The sequence below is a fragment of the Salvelinus fontinalis genome, chromosome 1 (assembly GCF_029448725.1).
Source record: "Salvelinus fontinalis isolate EN_2023a chromosome 1, ASM2944872v1, whole genome shotgun sequence".
In the NCBI taxonomy this organism is placed as follows: Eukaryota; Metazoa; Chordata; class Actinopteri; order Salmoniformes; family Salmonidae; genus Salvelinus; species Salvelinus fontinalis.
The window spans coordinates 76,870,259-76,887,273 of NC_074665.1; the positions used below are offsets into that span (position 1 = coordinate 76,870,259).

Below are 17,015 nucleotides of genomic sequence, written 5' to 3' on the forward strand. Positions count from 1 at the left end.
CCCCCCCCACTTCTAAAAACAAAGTTGTGCCCCTGTACAAAATAGATAAGTTGTCAAAGAACTGTAGAGTATGAGGGAAATTTCAGTGAGGAATATACAGTATAAATAAGAGGTAGGAAGGCTCTGTGATGTAGTGCATCTAACAGGTCTTCCTGAAAAAAGTGACTAACACCCACTGATTCACCGCAAACTCCACATGTCCACACAATGACTCTGAGCATTTTCCATTTGGACACATCTGTGTGCTAGTGGTGGCCCCTAGTCTCTGTGACGAGCATGTTTATACTGCATTAATCCCTTTCCTCTGCTTTTATCCACTACTGTTGTTGTTTATGCTATGAATGTGTCATTCCATTCAAAATCCCCCAACAGCATAATCCTTCTTGCTCTATTCCGGGATGAGGGGTATAAATACATCAGTGTTTGAGTTACCATGGAGACACTGATTAATTAACAATGAAGACACTTTAATAGTTTTGCTGATGAAATGAGAAGGGGGAGAAGGATGAAGGAAGAGAGAAGGGAAAGGGGAAAGAGAGCGAGAACTCAAAATTACATCTTAACTGGTTTTATTCTGTTTTTATTCAGATGTTTTGGATCTGCAGTCAACAGACAATCTGTGTCGTGCCGGGGAGCAGGTAGCCTAACAAGTAGCCTTGCTTGTTAAGAACATTGGGCCAGTAACCAAAAGGTCAGTGGTTCGAATCCACAAGCGAATGGGTGAAAAATCTGTCTGTCTACTGTCGTGTCTTTGCTATCATTAAATTGAAGACTTATAGTTTACATCAAAGATTCCTGCAATTAGTTATTACGCGATCAACTGATTAATAACGTAACGAATTAACTATGAATTCGAGGGCACCAGGGAAAGTAGTCAGATTACAAAGTTATAATTTCCCAATATAACCTTTCAGATATTTTCATATCTGATCAATAGTCTTCTGATGAATGATTTATTTATTTTACCTCACGTTAGTCTCCTTCCAAACGTCGTAAATTGTTGGTTATCTGCACGAACCCAGTCTTCACTATGAGTCATCCATACATCAATTGTCTTAAATCATTTATTTATTACTAACTAAGTAATTCACAGAAATGCATAAACAAACTAACAAACTTAAAATGGTTACATGAAATGATGGGAGAAATATGCCCTAGTGGGCTGAACCGGCATGGCGGCTTGTTAGACAAAAGGAAAATTGGCGTTCGACCAAGAAGTCACTACAGAGTTCATAATTATAACAATTGACATGCTAATCCTTTACTCATGAACGCTCACTCATTCGGGAACAATTGCAATCAATATATATATATTTACGCTAAATGTGTCGTCTTGATCGCTGGAGGAAAATTAGTTTCTGTTGGAGATTCGTCTGTCTCTGTCTTGGCTAATATGGATAGTTCAGAGTGACATTCGTTATAGAATGGATGTTTCGGCGGTTGTCTTTCTTCGCGTTCAATGATACCGAATTCCTAGCTGCAGACTAGTAGTCAATATCAAAGACTTGTTCTTATTCGTCTAAGAGTTTAACCACGTGGTATGGTTAAAGATTCAGCAATGGTATAATACTTAACCTTCGTTCTCCTCCTATGGAGAAAAACATGGTCTGTTGATAATTTCTCAGAGTTGGGCTTTTATTCGGATAGCAGAAAGGGGCTGTCCCAGGATGTCTGACCTTAAATGGGCTCAGGGGCGGTCCTTGGATTTAGTTCAAATCAAAAGGGATTTATATTTTTCTTCATTAAACAGTCCAAAATCATATTACACAATTATACAACCAGTATCATACTCACTCATTCATTTTATACAACAATCAGATGTAAACCTCATATCTGAGGTTATTATACAAACAGCGGTATGGTAATGTAGCCACCCAGTCTCCCATGAGTTTCCCACATTGGGACAAACGGACATGTTAATAGCTGGACTCTTCACCGATCTTTTATACTTTTTCCGGAAAATGAAATCTGTTCGTACCTCAAGTTCTGTGAGGTGGAAGAAACTTAATTTGTCCTGAAAGTTTACCCTCTCTCTAATACTGTTTGGCCATGAGGAGATTCTCAGGAATTTACGAAGTCTCTCTGTGATCACAGCATGGGTTGAAGGAGGAAAGGGGGAGGCAGGGAGTGGCAGGGAGAGGGGAATGGGCTTTATGTACCTAAACAGGCAACGTCATTGACACTATTATTGAGCAAGGCACTTAACCCTAAGTCACTCCGGATAAGAGCAGCTGTCAAATGCCAATTTAGATAAGATGCTGTAATGTGGATAAACACAGACTTTTTTAAAGGATAAAACATGATAAACACAGACTTTTTTAAAGGATAAAACATGGGACAACCATGACAAAGTTCCCGGATGAATTAAATCATAAGACCCTAAGTATTGACTGACTGTCTTGTCTCATGATGCCTGCCTCTCTGAAATGGTGCACCACCTTGGAGTGACTTTACAATATTCAGCTGATGAGGGAATACTGCTCTCTAATGTTCAGAAACTGAAAGTGGCTGTAGAAATGTTCTACTTACCGCTAGGTGGCGTCGCTTGACAGCCCTTTGAAAATTCCTTTATCCTATCTACGGTTAACGGAAATGACTTGTATAGAATGGGAGCTACAGCTTCCGTTGTCTGAGGGCGTTTTTTCAAGCTTAGCACCAGAGATTTTTGGGGTGGTGGCTGCTTGGTTTATAAGTTTGGAGTTCCACCAAGTTATTTGAGGACACTGATTTGAAGGAATTCTCCTCATTTATAAACTATCGCAATTTGGGCCATCCAATCGAGGCTTCAAACCTTGTTTTTCTCCTTTTTGGGAAAACAAGTTCACGGATCAAAAGAGTGGTTTACCAGCTGACCAATAAACTACCATTTGAGCTAGCTACTGTAGCTTGATAGCTGAGAAAGGCGTCGATGCAGGCCATCAAGTGTGTTGTAGTGGGGGACGGGTAAGTTAAACCTACATTTATGTAGCTAGTTAAGTATGTTTATAAAATGACGTCTTACAATATAAGTTATGATCTAGATTCTAGAATATACATTGTCAAAGTGAATTGTTTCTAGTAGCCCACAGTTTGAGCGTTAGCTTACTAACGTTAATTGGTGACAACTGTCAGTTTCCAACACTAACGTTAGCTAATTATCGTTAACTTGCTAACATCAGACTGCAAACTTGTTGTGGCATACTAACTAATTGTTACTTGACGGTAACGTTAACCGTTATGCATTCTCGTTTGCTGTTAGGACCACACGTTTCTTGTTAGGTTAAAATGAGTAGTGGCTAGCGAGAGACAAAGCCCGCTGTATGCATTGTTAGTTATTAGAAATGATCCAGTCCCAGCAACCCTTTAGTGTCCGTTCTATCATTTAACTTCTTGTTACCACCTTGTATTATGATAAATTACATAATTTGCTACACCATTGGGTTTTAGATAATTTACTTCCCTTTGCTTTATTGAGAACTTATAAACACTTGAGAAGATGACCCGTAATCTAGCAGATATTTATCAGAACCTCTTTTAGTTTCTTTAGAAAGCTTCATACACTTACTATAGCCCTTTAATTTAAGTATGTCTGGAAAAGAGTAGTTTAACTGTCTGCTGCCTGTTAATGAGCTCCACCATCAACATTATTTAGAACATAGGGACATGGTACCAGCATTGACAAAGAATGGCACTATGTCCTAAATAAGGTTGATGGTGGAGCTCATCAACAACAGGCAGCAGACAGTTAAACTACTATTTTCCAGACATATTTAAATTAAAGGGCTATAGTAAGTAGTGTATGAAGCATTCTAAATACAAACTAAGAGGTTCTGATAAATATCTGCTAGATAGTGGGTCATCTTCTCAAGTCTTTGTAATATGTCCCTATTGTAGAGCGAAACCTCAACATTGGAACACTACTGGATAATATGGATGCACAATATATCGGTGAACATATCGGAATCGGACGATATAAGCTAAAAATGCCAACATCGGTATCGGCCGACGTCTAGTTTAACGCCGAGGTGCAAAACCGATGTCAAAGCTGACGTGCATACCTATATAACGTAGGTACATGACGTAATGACGCCACCAAAAATGTTCCGCTATACTTGCAACACAGAATTCCGAAACTAGCCCACAATATCTGCTGTGTGGATTGAGCAGTCATTTGAAAGAGTAACACAATTTCAGCGAGACAACTCAAAGGCGAAATCCATTAAGCTGTCTGGCTCTGGCGTTCCGCCAGCGGAACTCCTCCCACATTCCACTGAAAAGGCAGAGCGCGAAAGTCCAATACAGCAAATGAAAGATACACATCTTGTGAATCCAGTCAACATGTCTGATTTTTAAAATGTTTTACAGCGAAAACACCACATATATTTATGTTAGCTCACCACCAAATACAAAAAAGGACTGACATTTTTCACAGCACAGGTAGCATGCACAAAGCCAACTTAACTAACCAAGAACCAACCAAACTAACCAACAAACAACTTCATCAGATGACAGTCTTATAACATGTTATTCAATAAATTTGTTTTGTTTGAAAAATGTGCATATTTCAGGTATAAATCATAGTTTACATTGCAGCTACAATCAGAAATTGCACCGAAAGCAGACAGAATAATTACAGACACCAACGTCAAATACTCATCATAAAACATTTCTGAAAAATACATGGTGTACAGCAAATGAAAGACAAACATCTTGTGAATCCAGCCAATATTTCCGATTTTTTTAAAAAGTGTTTTACAGCGAAAACACAATATAGCATTATATTAGCTTACTACAATAGCCTACCACACTACCGCATTCATTCATCAAGGCACGTTAGCGATAGCAATAGGCACGTTAGCGATAGCGAATAAACCAGCAAGATATATAATTTGACTAACCTTGATAAGCTTCATCAGACGACAGTCCTATAACATCAGGTTATACATACACTTATGTTTTGTTCAAAAATGTGCATATTTAGAGCTGAAATCAGTGGTTATACATTGTGCTAACGTAGCATCTTTTTCCCACAACGTCCGGATATTTTTCTGACACTTTTTCTGACACATATTCTGACCAAATAACTATTATAAACATAACTAAAAAATACATGTTGTATAGGAAATGATAGATACACTAGTTCTTAATGCAATCGCCGTGTTAGAATTCTAAAAATAACTTCATTACGACATCCAGCTTAACAATAGCGAGAGAGTACCCAAAAGCTGGGTGCTAACGACTAGTACAACATGTTCGACAGATATATGAAATAGCATCATAAAATGGGTCCTACTTTTGCTGATCTTCCATCAGAATGTTCTACAAGGGGTCCTTTGTCGGGAACAATCGTTGTTTGGTTTTAGAACGGCCTTTTTCCCTCTCGATTTAGCAAGCACACTTGCCAAGTGGCGCGAATCTCTCTATCGTCGACAAACAAAGAGAACGGAACACGGCAAAACTCCCGAAAAAAATTAAATAATCTGATTAAACTATATTGAAAAAACATACTTTACGATGATATTGTCACATGTATCAAATAAAATCAAAGCCGGAGATATTAGTCGTCCATAACGACAGCTTATCAGAAGGCAAATCCAGGTCCCCCCTCGCGCTCTCCAGAAAACAGGAAACTGGTGACACGTCATGCCACGAGCTATTATTCGTGCCCAGATCAAGTTACACACTCAATTTCTTCTCTCACTGTTTGCCGACATCTAGTGGAAGACGTATGAAGTGCATCTAAACTAATAAATAGCAAGGACTTTAATAGGCAGCCCCTAGAACAGTGCATCGATTTCAGATTTTCCACTTCCTGTCACGAAGTTTGCTGCAGTTCTGTTTTACTCACAGATATAATTCAAACGGTTTTAGAAACTAGAGAGTGTTTTCTATCCAATAGTAATAATAATATGCATATTGTACGAGCAAGAATTGAGTACGAGGCCGTTTAAATTGGGCCAATAATGGAATTCATTGCCCTTGACAATCAACCGTTCTCTGTCGTGGGTGATGTTGGCTTTCGCCGACTGGTTGAGCACCGGTACACACTACCAAGTGTGCTATTTTTCAGATGTTGCCTTACCGGAGTTACAAAGTAACAGCGTCACTGCTATTAACAACATACATACTATGGAACGTCATTTGGGTCTTTGCGTGTCTCAAAAGGTACAGTAGCACTGTCAAAGCTGTACAAAAGTCTTCAAACACCGGCCACGAACGATGTGTTTACAATACTGTGTTGGTAATAAATCATAATTTGTTAGACCGCAACTTCTGGGGTAGCTAGCTGTAGTTTGGTACCTAGCTAGCACCAATACAACCAGCCTGAAAACAATGACCAGTAGAAAGTGCAGTCATTTTCATTTTTAGCAATGATTAAGGAATCCTTGTGAGTAAGTATTAGCTAGGTTGCCTCTTGTTGTTCGCCTATTGAAATTGAACTTCAGTTCATGAAAATAAATAGCTAGCCAGCTACTTAACCCTGTTGCCCAAAGCTAAAGTTATAAGTAGCCAGCTAGCTTCATCTGTCTAGTGATGCTCGACCAGACCGGGTTATGTGCTGTGTAGCTAGCCACAATAAGGATTAGGCACAATGGTGGAATTTGCAGGTTGCCTTCAAAACAGAAGTCTGTAATTGACAGTGACGCAAAGGAATACAAATAGTAGAATTATGCCATACTTTTATTTTTAAGGCTAACCACAAAGTCCACTATTGTGGCTAGCTTCACATAGATCGGTCGGACCATTAATCAAATAAGAACGGTCTTATAAATTATTATTTAAGATGACACCTAGCTATATATTTAGCTAGCAACTATAGCTACTGAAACAGATTGTCGTTTTGCTATGTTTTTGGGGAAGAACATTGTTTGCGTCCATGAGCTAGCCAGCTTTTTTTGAAATGACCAGCACTGTAGGTGCGCGAGACAACTTTACCAGCATCATAGCATACGTATCGATGACTCGTTGTGACATGAGTGAGTGTAATCAATGTGTAAAAACTTAATGAACGTGTTAAATTTATTATGTGAAGTGCAGTCATATTCAAGTCCTGATTGGTCAACAAGCTTATTTCAAATCAAAGTTTATATGTCACGTGCGCCGAATACAGCAGGTGTAGACCTTACAGTGAAATACTTGCTTACAGGCTCGAACCAATAGTGCAAAAAAGGTATTAGGTGAACAGTAGGTAGGTAAAGAAATAAAACAACAGTAAGAAGACAGGCTATAAAAGTAGCGAGGCTTCATACAGACAGACATTGGTTAGTCAGGCTGATTGAGGTAGCATGTACATGTAGATATGGTTAAAGTGACTATGCATATATGATGAACAGAGAGTAGCAGTAGCGTTGACACGTTAAATAGTATATTTTTTGACACGCAAAGCCCCAAACAGCGTTCTGTAGAAATCCTGTTTGAGAATGAAACGACTGAACAAACGAACAACGAAACGGCACAGCAAGTGAAATAGGTTTTGATTGTTTTACTGGTAATGGGGACATATATGCGGGCAAAATAATATTTTGGTCAGTGTGTGTGTAACCTTAACTAGGCAAGTCAGTTAAGAACAAATTCTTATTTACAATGACGGCCTACCCCAGCCAAACCCGGACGATCCCTGGCCAATTGTGTGCCGCCCAATGGCACTCCCAATCACAGCCGGATGTGATACAGCCTGGATTCGACTAGGGACTGTAGTGACGCCTCTTGCGCTGAGATGCAGTGCCATAGACCACTGCATTTGTGTGTGATAACTATTTAACTTCACTAAAATGCTTAAAGGGCTGCAAAAATATTGGTTATTGTTTTTTTTGGCAAGGAAAATATCGGTATTTTCCTATTGTCATATCGGTGCATCACTACTTGATAATGCAGACATTTATTCATAGTTTAACTCATTTTCTCAAGTTGGCCAGTTAAACCCCTCCAAGTTCTCCTTTCAGTTTTGAAATTGACATAAACAAAACTAAAGTTGTTTATTTCTCCTCATCCCTCCATCTCTCTTCTTTTCTCCTCCAGAGCTGTGGGTAAAACATGCCTGCTCATCAGCTACACCACCAATGCGTTCCCCGGGGAATATATACCCACAGTGTAAGCATACACACTCTCTCTTTCTCTCCCCCATTGCAGCAGGTGTCTTATGAATGGCATGGAGAGTTTTGTCAGCAAAATAAATGCCGTGCCAGGGTCTAAGTTATAATGATTAACCCTTCTCCCCTACACTAGAAACATAGTTCTGAAAGTTCATGTTAGCATTCTATGTTTACATTTTATAAGAGGTGTGGTTTTAAAAGTTTTTCCTGATGAATCAGGAAATTATATATTTAGCCTGTAGAATCATTGACATTTCCTGGTTGTGTGCTTATCACTTCCCTGATGATGTCATTGTGGCGTAACAACATGCATCTCTCCCTGTAGCTTTGACAACTACTCTGCCAATGTGATGGTCGATGGGAAACCAGTGAATCTGGGTCTATGGGATACAGCAGGACAGGAAGACTACGACAGACTCCGACCACTGTCCTATCCACAGACGGTAAAACAACAGGAGAAATGTACTGTTGTCACTAGTGTCATAATTAGTGACTATCCTCATTTCTATCAGTGCATTGGTGTCAGCGGGGCGTAAAGCATCAATTCATACAACGGGTAGGCAACTAGATTCAGCCGTGGGTTGATTTTTGTCGCAGTGGATGGTCGGGGGGCCGGAACATAACTATAGTTATTTCTACACTGAAAATTGACCAAGACTAAGCCCAAAAAGAGTGTATTTTAAAATAACAATTTCCTTCATTCTTTGAGACACAATCACTTCTCTTTTATTCGTGGGCATACTTGGGAACAGACTGCCTAAATGTGTCATTTTTAACTGAATTCCTGGTGTTAGCTGAATATCCCCCTCAAAAAAAATGTGCGTTCCGGTTTTGACAACATTGTGAACAATATAACAAGTTATTCAGGGCGTTAGGGAAAGGCATATTGCGTTGTTGCCAACATTGAGCATTTATTATGTCAGTCTGCATGTATGGGGACGAGAGTACAGTCCTCTGCCCATAGTACCTAAACAATGTCTGGAGCAGGCATTAAGTGAATGAGTGCTCTGTCTGCCCTTTTGTCTGCCCTCATTCTGGGCTCTGACTCCTCCCACCAATTGACAGTGGTCAGTGTTCAGGGAAACTTTGTCCTAGATTGAGGACTGATTCATAATCTCTGTCTGTGGTTAATTTGTACCATTCATAATCTCCATGAATTGCAACTCAGTTTTTTATGGTGGATCTTGTATAAATTATGCTGTTTGTTTCCTCCCAACAGGATGTGTTCTTGATTTGCTTCTCCCTCGTGAGTCCTGCCTCCTTTGAAAACGTCCGTGCCAAGGTGAGCCATAACCCCGGCTTTGTTTCTATCTAGTTCTGTGTTAACTTAATGCTTTATCATCAAGGTCATTGCTTGAAAGGGTGAATTTTATCCACATACTCAAAACAACTGATGTATAGACCTGATAGGTAGGCCTCTAGTTTACAGTAACATCCTGATCCTATCCTGACTGTCTTGTTCATGTCCCTGTCCTCCGTAGTGGTACCCAGAGGTGAGACACCACTGCCCCAACACCCCCATCATCCTGGTGGGCACCAAGCTGGATCTGAGAGACGACAAGGACACAATCGAGAAGCTGAAGGAGAAGAAACTCACCCCCATCACCTACCCCCAGGGCCTGGCCATGGCCAAAGAGATTGGTTAGTTTAGGGGGTACTGTACATCAAGGTGCCTCAGTACAGAAACAAGAGATGGGCTAGTGTCCTTTCCAGGGGGGGGTACTGTACATCAAGGTGCCTCAGTACAGAAACAGGAGATGGGCTGTTCTGGCTCGGACAAGGCTTACTTAGTTCTTAGTAGTACTTTAGGGGCCGGTTTCCCGGACGTAGAGTAAGCCTATTACTGGACTCTACACAGCAATGTCAATGCAGTTTCTTCATAGCTTAAGCTGGCTCCGCTCAGTGTAGTCATAGCTATTAGTCTATTTAGGAATTTAATGAATTAAATCCCTATTTGCTGTTATGTTGACTGCCAGCCTGTCTCTCTACAGGAGCAGTAAAGTACCTGGAATGCTCAGCCTTGACACAGCGTGGCCTTAAGACAGTATTTGACGAAGCCATCCGAGCGGTCCTGTGTCCCCCACCCGTCAAGAAGAGGAAGAGGAAGTGCTCACTACTCTAAATTCCGCAGACAGGAAGTAGGAAGTCACACTGCAGTCTGAGCTCACCTATTGGTAATGAATAAGAGGGCGGGGAGTGTCTTAGGGGGAGGATTCTACAAAAACCATATGTATTCAGATATATAAAAAAGATATTTCGTATTGTAATTGGTACATACTACTTAAATATGATTGATTTTATTATAGGAAGCTTAGAATTAACTCTTATTCAGCTCTAGGAAAAAGGGTGTTGGACAAGCCCTACACTAAGAAATTCCTGCTGCCTTCAAAAATGTTCCTTTTTTTTTTATGTTCCTGGAAGGTAATACTAATTGCGCTTTTCAATTTCGGTCTCTTTCCACTCTTCTCGAGTCCATATTGTTTGTTTACAGACTTCAATGAATTGAGATGTTGCCAAAATTCCTACTTCATAAAACGGTCATCACTTTCTAGGAGCTCCGTGTACACTAAATGTCATGATTTCTTGTTTTTTCTCTTCTGTACAATGTTTGCGACTATAATTTGCTTAATCTTGACAAAACGGTTTATAGCTCAAGAGAAATCTAAATAAACAAAAATTCTAAGCGTTGTACTAGCTGTTAAGTTCTATAATCATACTCTATGTAGATTTAGATCAATAATTTCTCCTCAGGTGAATTTGATCCACCTTCGAATACATTGTCAAAACAACTGATGTCAGTCATGGATAATAGCTATCACGTTATTCCTAGGTGGATTTAAATGCATATTAGATCAATCTAAATCTCTACTTGTTGTACTTGGTGGTCCCCCTTGGTCTGAGAAAAGATCCAGTATTTTACATTCTGAAGGCATCTAGACTACCTAGACTGACCAGGTGTATAGGAGAACCTATTGGTCAGAAAGAGGATGGAGAATGGTTCTTTTTATCAGACCAATTTAGATGGATCCCTCTTGTTGGATTAAACAACAGTTTCAAACCATGAGTATTACTGTACATAAAAACATCCATTGTACGAGTATTGTCAGTAATGGAACTGTACTGTGTAGTCCGCCAGCTTTACACTCCAGACACCTGGTGCATCATGACCTTTTTCTTATAGGCCTTGTTTGTTTTATGGTAGAATCTAGGCCTGTATTTGACGTTATTCCCTTTTAACGGGTTCTGTCAGCAGTTTCCATCTATCCAGTCCTTTAAAAAAAGTATAGTACAAGTGTGAAGAATCTGGAGTTTGTTTGCTACTCGTAAGGATGTCATTGACATGATGCTATGTAAACATTACTATTACTGTATCACTAAACTATTTTCATAGCGTTCAGAAGTCATAACTGACCATGTTTTTGGTTTACAGCAGCTTCTAATGGCTGTATTTACAATATACAGTAGTTCAGTGCTCTTTATTTTTGACTTGGTGAGAGGCTGTTGCTCTGAGGTATTACCAGTGTACTAATGAATGGCACAATGAAAGAACTCGATTTGTTCTGCTTTTATTTGGACATGATAGTTGTTTATCTGCTGAATTTTTTTAAAAAAGCAAATAAATTCATTTAAAATCTCTGCCTGTTGTCAGCTTTTTAAGTTATGTTGTGCAGCTGTAGGAATGTTTAAACTTCTTTCCACCCACTCCCTTAACAGAACAGAAGGGTATACTACAAAACAAGATCAAGTAGTTAGCCAGCTAACTTAACATTCTGATATCACTTTTTTGTTGAGTTTAAAATGGGTATGGTCTACTTAACTCCACAACTAAAAACATAGCTATGTTTAGCGTTCTTTATGAACCAGAAAATAAACTATTTCTGGTTGTTTATCCAGGTTAGCTGGCTAACTAATTGATCCTGCTTTGTAGTATACCCCCCCCCCCCCCAGGTGGTAATGTAGTGTATTCAGATCCCTTGACTTTATCCACATTGTTACGTTACAGCCTTATTCTAAAATGAATTAAATTAGTTTTTAAATTGTAGCCAATATATAAAGTAAAATGAATACCTTATTTACATAAGTAAATGAGACTTGAAATTGAGCTCAGGTGCATCCTGTTTCAATTGATCATCCTTGAGATGTTCCTACAACTTGATTGGAGTCCATCTGTGGTAAATTCAATTGATTGGACATGATTTGGAAAGGCACACACCTGTCTATATAAGGTCACACAGTTAACAGTGCATGTCAGAGCAAAAACCAATCTGAGGTTGAAGGATTTGTCTGTAGAGCCCGAGACAGGAGTGTGTCACGGCACAGATCTGGGGAAGAGTACCAACAAAAATTTTGCAGCATTGAAGGTCCTCAAGAGCACAGTGGCCTCATTCTTAAATGGAAGAAGTTTGGAACCACCAAGATTCTTCCTAGAGCTAGCTGCCTGGCCAAACTGAGCCTTGGTCAAGGTGGTGCCCAAGAACTCGATGGCCACAAAGTTCCTCTGTGGTGATGGTAGAATCTTAGAAAATGACAACCATCTGCAGCAATCCACCAATCAGGCCTTTATTGTAGAGTGGCCAGATGGAACCCACTCCTCAGTAGAAGGTACATGACAGTCCGCTTGGAGTTTGCCTAAAGGACTCTCAGACCACGAGAAACAGGATTCTCTTGTCTGATGAAACCAATATTGAACTCCTTGGCCTGAATGCCAAGAGTCACAATGAGGAAACCTGGCACCATCCCTACGCTGAAGCATGGTGGTGGCAGCATCATGCTGTTGGGATGTTTTTCAGCGGCAGGGACTGGGTGACTAGTCAGGATCGAGGGAAAGATGTACAGAGATCCTTGATGTAAACCTGCTCAAGGCCTCAGACTGGGGCAAAGTTTCACTTTCCAACAGGACAATGACCCAAAGTACACAGCCAAGACAATGCAGGAGTGGCTTTGGCACAAGTCTGAATGTTGCGTGGCCCAGCCCCAGCCTGGACTTGAACATCTCTGGAGAGCTCTGAAAATAGTTGTGCAGCGACGCTCTCCATCCAAACTGACAGAGTTTGAGGCTCTGTAGAGAAGAATGGGAGAAACTCCCCAAATACAGGTGTGCCAAACTTGTGTCATTGTCTCTACCTTGCCCTTTGTGCTATTGTTTGTACCGCTACGGTGTTGTCCTATATTTTTAATCCCCCGTCGCCACAGGAGGCTTTTTTGCCGTTTGGGAAGCTGACATTGACAAGAATTTACAGACTTGCCTTGTTAAATAAAAATACCCCAAATAATTGCTGCCAAAGGTGCTTCAAAGTACTGAGTAAAGGGTTTGAATACTTATTTCAATGTTTAATTTTCAAAAACCTGTTTTTGCTTTGACATGGGTTGTATTTTCTGGGATCCTTAATTTCAGCTCATGAAACAACACTTGACATGTTGCGTTTTATATTTTCACACATTGATATCTTACGGCATAGTACTGTTTTCAGTCAGGAGTCTCCTCACCTGCCTTTACCCACAGGTTCATTGGCCTGTCAGTGACTAACATCTGCCCCTCTTCACTAACCGACAGTGTAACAGGACCCTGGGTGGACTGGGTAAAACTCTTTCCTCCTGCTCCACACACACATATCTGTAGGAGATGCACAAATCCAATTTGATCCCTCTGGCCTTCCATATTGTCTCATGATCCACAAGATATTTCTAACCAGAACCCATTATGTCTGGAGGTACATAGCTACAACACCAGTTGGTCTCTAACCCACCCAAACATTCCAACGTTAGAACAAAAAGTTGCTTAAGTGTTTGCATGCACTCTGCATCAGAAATGTTATTTTTAACAGGACCTTACTACAAACAGGCTGGGTCACTTCTGCACTTTCCCATTTGGAAAACTTCCCATGCTACTTCAAAACAACAATCCTTAAACCGCTGTGCTGTCCAAAACACTTGGTCAACAAGGGTGCAGACAGTTTACATTTAGCTTTTGGACTCTCACGTCGGTGATAATCTCACTGTAAACTGATTCCTGCTTCGAGGCTACGTTCCAGACATCAAATGGCTGCGTAAAAACGCTCTACAGGACTTCAATGGGCACATTTATATTCTGCCAAGACAGTTTGAGGGCCCCCTAAAAAAAAAGTATCCTCTAGTTGGTTCATCCCTCCATCTCAGGCTCTCAACCATTCTCTTGCATACAACAGTATTATACTGTACTAGTCTGACACAATGGAAGAACACATTAAGCAAAAGAAACTCATGTTTATGTTTTATCACAAAACATGTATGAATGACATAGCACATTAATCATTTTCTTTGCATGTCCCTGACAAAAGTAAAATAGACACATGTGGACAAAACATAATCCATCTCCCTGATATAGTCTCTCAGACTATCCAGAGCAGAGAAGTAACCAGATCAGACCAGCAGTCTCTCAATGGCCATCTGGGTAGACTGGATTTGGGGCTTCAGCTGAGAACCCTCCTTGATGGTGACCGAGGTAGCGATGACTGGGCGGGAGACCCCACAGGCGCGCCCCAGGGCCTGCTTGGATCGCACAAACACGTAGGGGACATTCTTGTCCTCACAGAGCAGTGGCAGGTGGAGGATGATCTCCAGTGGCTCAGCATCAGCAGCCATCACAATGAACTCAGAGATACCACGGTTCAATGTCTTGGTGGCTGGAAGAGGGTAGACAAGATTCAAGGATCAATGACATGCCTGAGATTATAGTGCAGAATGAGACCCCCATAGATAACGTGTAGTGATTACGGTCGTAATCGGAGCAGGATTTGAAACGTCTAATCAGTGGTCTGAGGCCAAGCACACAACCTCCTGTGCCAACCTGGATTCAGGGGTAGATGTAACATAGTAAACAAAAATCTGGGACACTTAAATTAGTTTGATATGTTACATTGGTAAGGTATGTATTCAATTTGTGGATGTCCATCCATTTAATACGATATATTACGAATTTGCAATGCATATGTTACAAATTCATATTAGTTGTGGCTAACGTTAGCCAGGCTACGGGTAAATGTTATGGTTAAGGATTAGCATAGGTAGTCGACTAGGTGCTGTCTGTTTTCCGTAAACAAGTGCTGCAGCAGGTAGCCTAGTGGCGGCAGGTAGCCTAGTGGCGGCAGGTAGCCTAGTGGCGGCAGGTAGCCTAGTGGCGGCAGGTAGCCTAGTGGCGGCAGGTAGCCTAGTGGCGGCAGGTAGCCTAGTGGCGGCAGGTAGCCTAGTGGCGGCAGGTAGCCTAGTGGCGGCAGGTAGCCTAGTGGCGGCAGGTAGCCTAGTGGCGGCAGGTAGCCTAGTGGCGGCAGGTAGCCTAGTGGCGGCAGGTAGCCTAGTGGCGGCAGGTAGCCTAGTGGCTAGAGCGTTGGGCCAGTAACCAAAATGTTGCTAGATCTAATCCCCGAGCTGACAACGTAAAACTGTCGTTTTGCCCCTGAACAAGGCAATTAACCCACTGTTCCTAGGCCGTCAATTTAAATAAGAATTTGTTCTTAACTGACTTGCCTAGTTAAAAGGTTAAATAAAATAAATACAGTTAAAATATGGCAGAGTGGGAACTCTAAACCTATAAAAAGGTGTGCATTAATTTATCATTTTATTTTTCAGCCAATATGAAAGATAAGGTCCTTATGCTTCCAAAACAATCCCACAAGCGATGCGTGTTAATGTTCAGACCTGAGCGTCACGGCTATTAACAAAACTCTCCCCTAGAGTCATGATCAAGGGCTAGGTTAGGGTTAGCCATCATGTTAAGTAGTTGCAAAGTAGCTAAAATGGTAGTAAGTAGTTGCCAAGTAGCTACAAAGTAGTTACAAAATACCTAAAGTTGTCAGCGATGCAATTCAAACGCACAAGGTTGTTTGAAGTTTCAAATGTCACATGCACAAGTACAGTGGCATGCCTTTCATGAAAGTTCTAAACCCAAGTATGCAGTAATCAATAACAATGTAAAACTCAAAATAACGTAAGATAGAACAAGCTGGACTTTCACGTTGTGCCCACCCAGACACCCTCCTTTCAAATGTTGCCTTAAGTAACGGGTCTTACATAACCATACTAAACGTAACATATACATATATTCGTGTACTGTGTACCAGAGCCAGGTGTCTGGAAGCTAGTATAATGCTTCTCACAGCAAGGATAGGGTACATTTATTATAGATATATTACCAATTTGGTATTACTCATTGTGTCAGATTCCCTTACCTTCATTGGCCCCTTTCCTCAACTGTTTGTAGTTGGAGGCTTGCTGAACGAGGTCCAGGATGGTTTTGGACAGTGTGGCGTCGGCCAGGGGGTAGGCCTTGGGATTCACTTCGGCTTCAGTCTGAAAATAAACACAAAACAGTTAGATGTGGAAACTGACTGGCAGAGAACGAAACGACACTATCCTTATCAATTAACTAGCTACGATACTACCGGTATCCAGCTACCGTTAGTTAGCTAGCAATGCTAACCGAAGCAGTTTATTCAAACCCTCACCATGATTAACGTTACTTTTGTTTATTTCTGATATTTGTCCTCTCGGCGAACGCTTCACGGAGGACTATATCGCCTGCGATTGAGGTTTCGGGAAATCCAAAAATAATTATTTCCGTTGATACGACCGTTTCTGTTCTCAAAAGCTCGAGGAACTTCTACACGCAACTACTTAGTAACAAGAATAGCACAGCGGTAACAACACGCGTGTGAGATTGAGTGTGGAACGCATTCGTATACCACGGCTCTGCTCGCTAAACTGAACAGGAAGTGCGTTGTTTGAGCCCAAATTATTCCGCCCATGTTCTTCTTTTTGCATTGGTTTTGTTTCCGCAGCCAGTAGGCACAGTTATTTTCAATGTAATTAAATATGCGTGTTGTGCATTTTCACGAAATGGGGAAAACCTTGCAGAACAGATAAAGAGTTGTTTAGTATATTTTTAAAGGTGTCCCCTTGGACGGTAGG

At 40.9% G+C, this 17,015-nt stretch overlaps 2 protein-coding genes across 2 annotated transcripts; one reads left to right on the forward strand and one right to left on the reverse strand.

Moving 5' to 3' along the window:
- The first annotated feature begins 2,618 nt into the window (after positions 1-2,618).
- On the forward strand, positions 2,619-11,708 carry LOC129824953 (ras-related C3 botulinum toxin substrate 1). The gene is made up of 6 exons (XM_055884983.1): positions 2,619-2,943; positions 7,999-8,070; positions 8,398-8,515; positions 9,292-9,354; positions 9,554-9,713; positions 10,064-11,708. Exons 1-6 carry the CDS (start codon positions 2,909-2,911, stop codon positions 10,192-10,194), a joined length of 579 nt encoding a protein of 192 aa, XP_055740958.1. The 5' UTR covers positions 2,619-2,908; the 3' UTR covers positions 10,195-11,708.
- A 2,592-nt stretch (positions 11,709-14,300) lies between these two features.
- LOC129830348 (NHP2-like protein 1) lies at positions 14,301-16,802 on the reverse strand. Its single transcript, XM_055893177.1, has 3 exons — positions 16,553-16,802; positions 16,277-16,397; positions 14,301-14,734 (listed from the first exon to the last, which is right to left on the reverse strand). The coding sequence occupies exons 1-3, from the start codon at positions 16,553-16,555 to the stop codon at positions 14,472-14,474; spliced, it is 387 nt and encodes a 128-aa protein (XP_055749152.1). The 5' UTR covers positions 16,556-16,802; the 3' UTR covers positions 14,301-14,471.
- Positions 16,803-17,015: the final 213 nt, after the last annotated feature.

Bases quoted from the DNA above. Each gene is read 5' to 3' on its own strand.
- LOC129824953 (XM_055884983.1), top strand. From the start codon at position 2,909: ATGCAGGCCATCAAGTGTGTTGTAGTGGGGGACGG. The intron at 8,071-8,397 runs GTAAGCATACAC...CTCTCCCTGTAG, and splicing joins GGGGAATATATACCCACAGT to CTTTGACAACTACTCTGCCA. The intron at 9,714-10,063 runs GTTAGTTTAGGG...GTCTCTCTACAG, and splicing joins GGCCATGGCCAAAGAGATTG to GAGCAGTAAAGTACCTGGAA.
- LOC129830348 (XM_055893177.1), bottom strand. The intron at 14,735-16,276 runs GTAAGGGAATCT...ACCCTCTTCCAG, and splicing joins GAGGAAAGGGGCCAATGAAG to CCACCAAGACATTGAACCGT.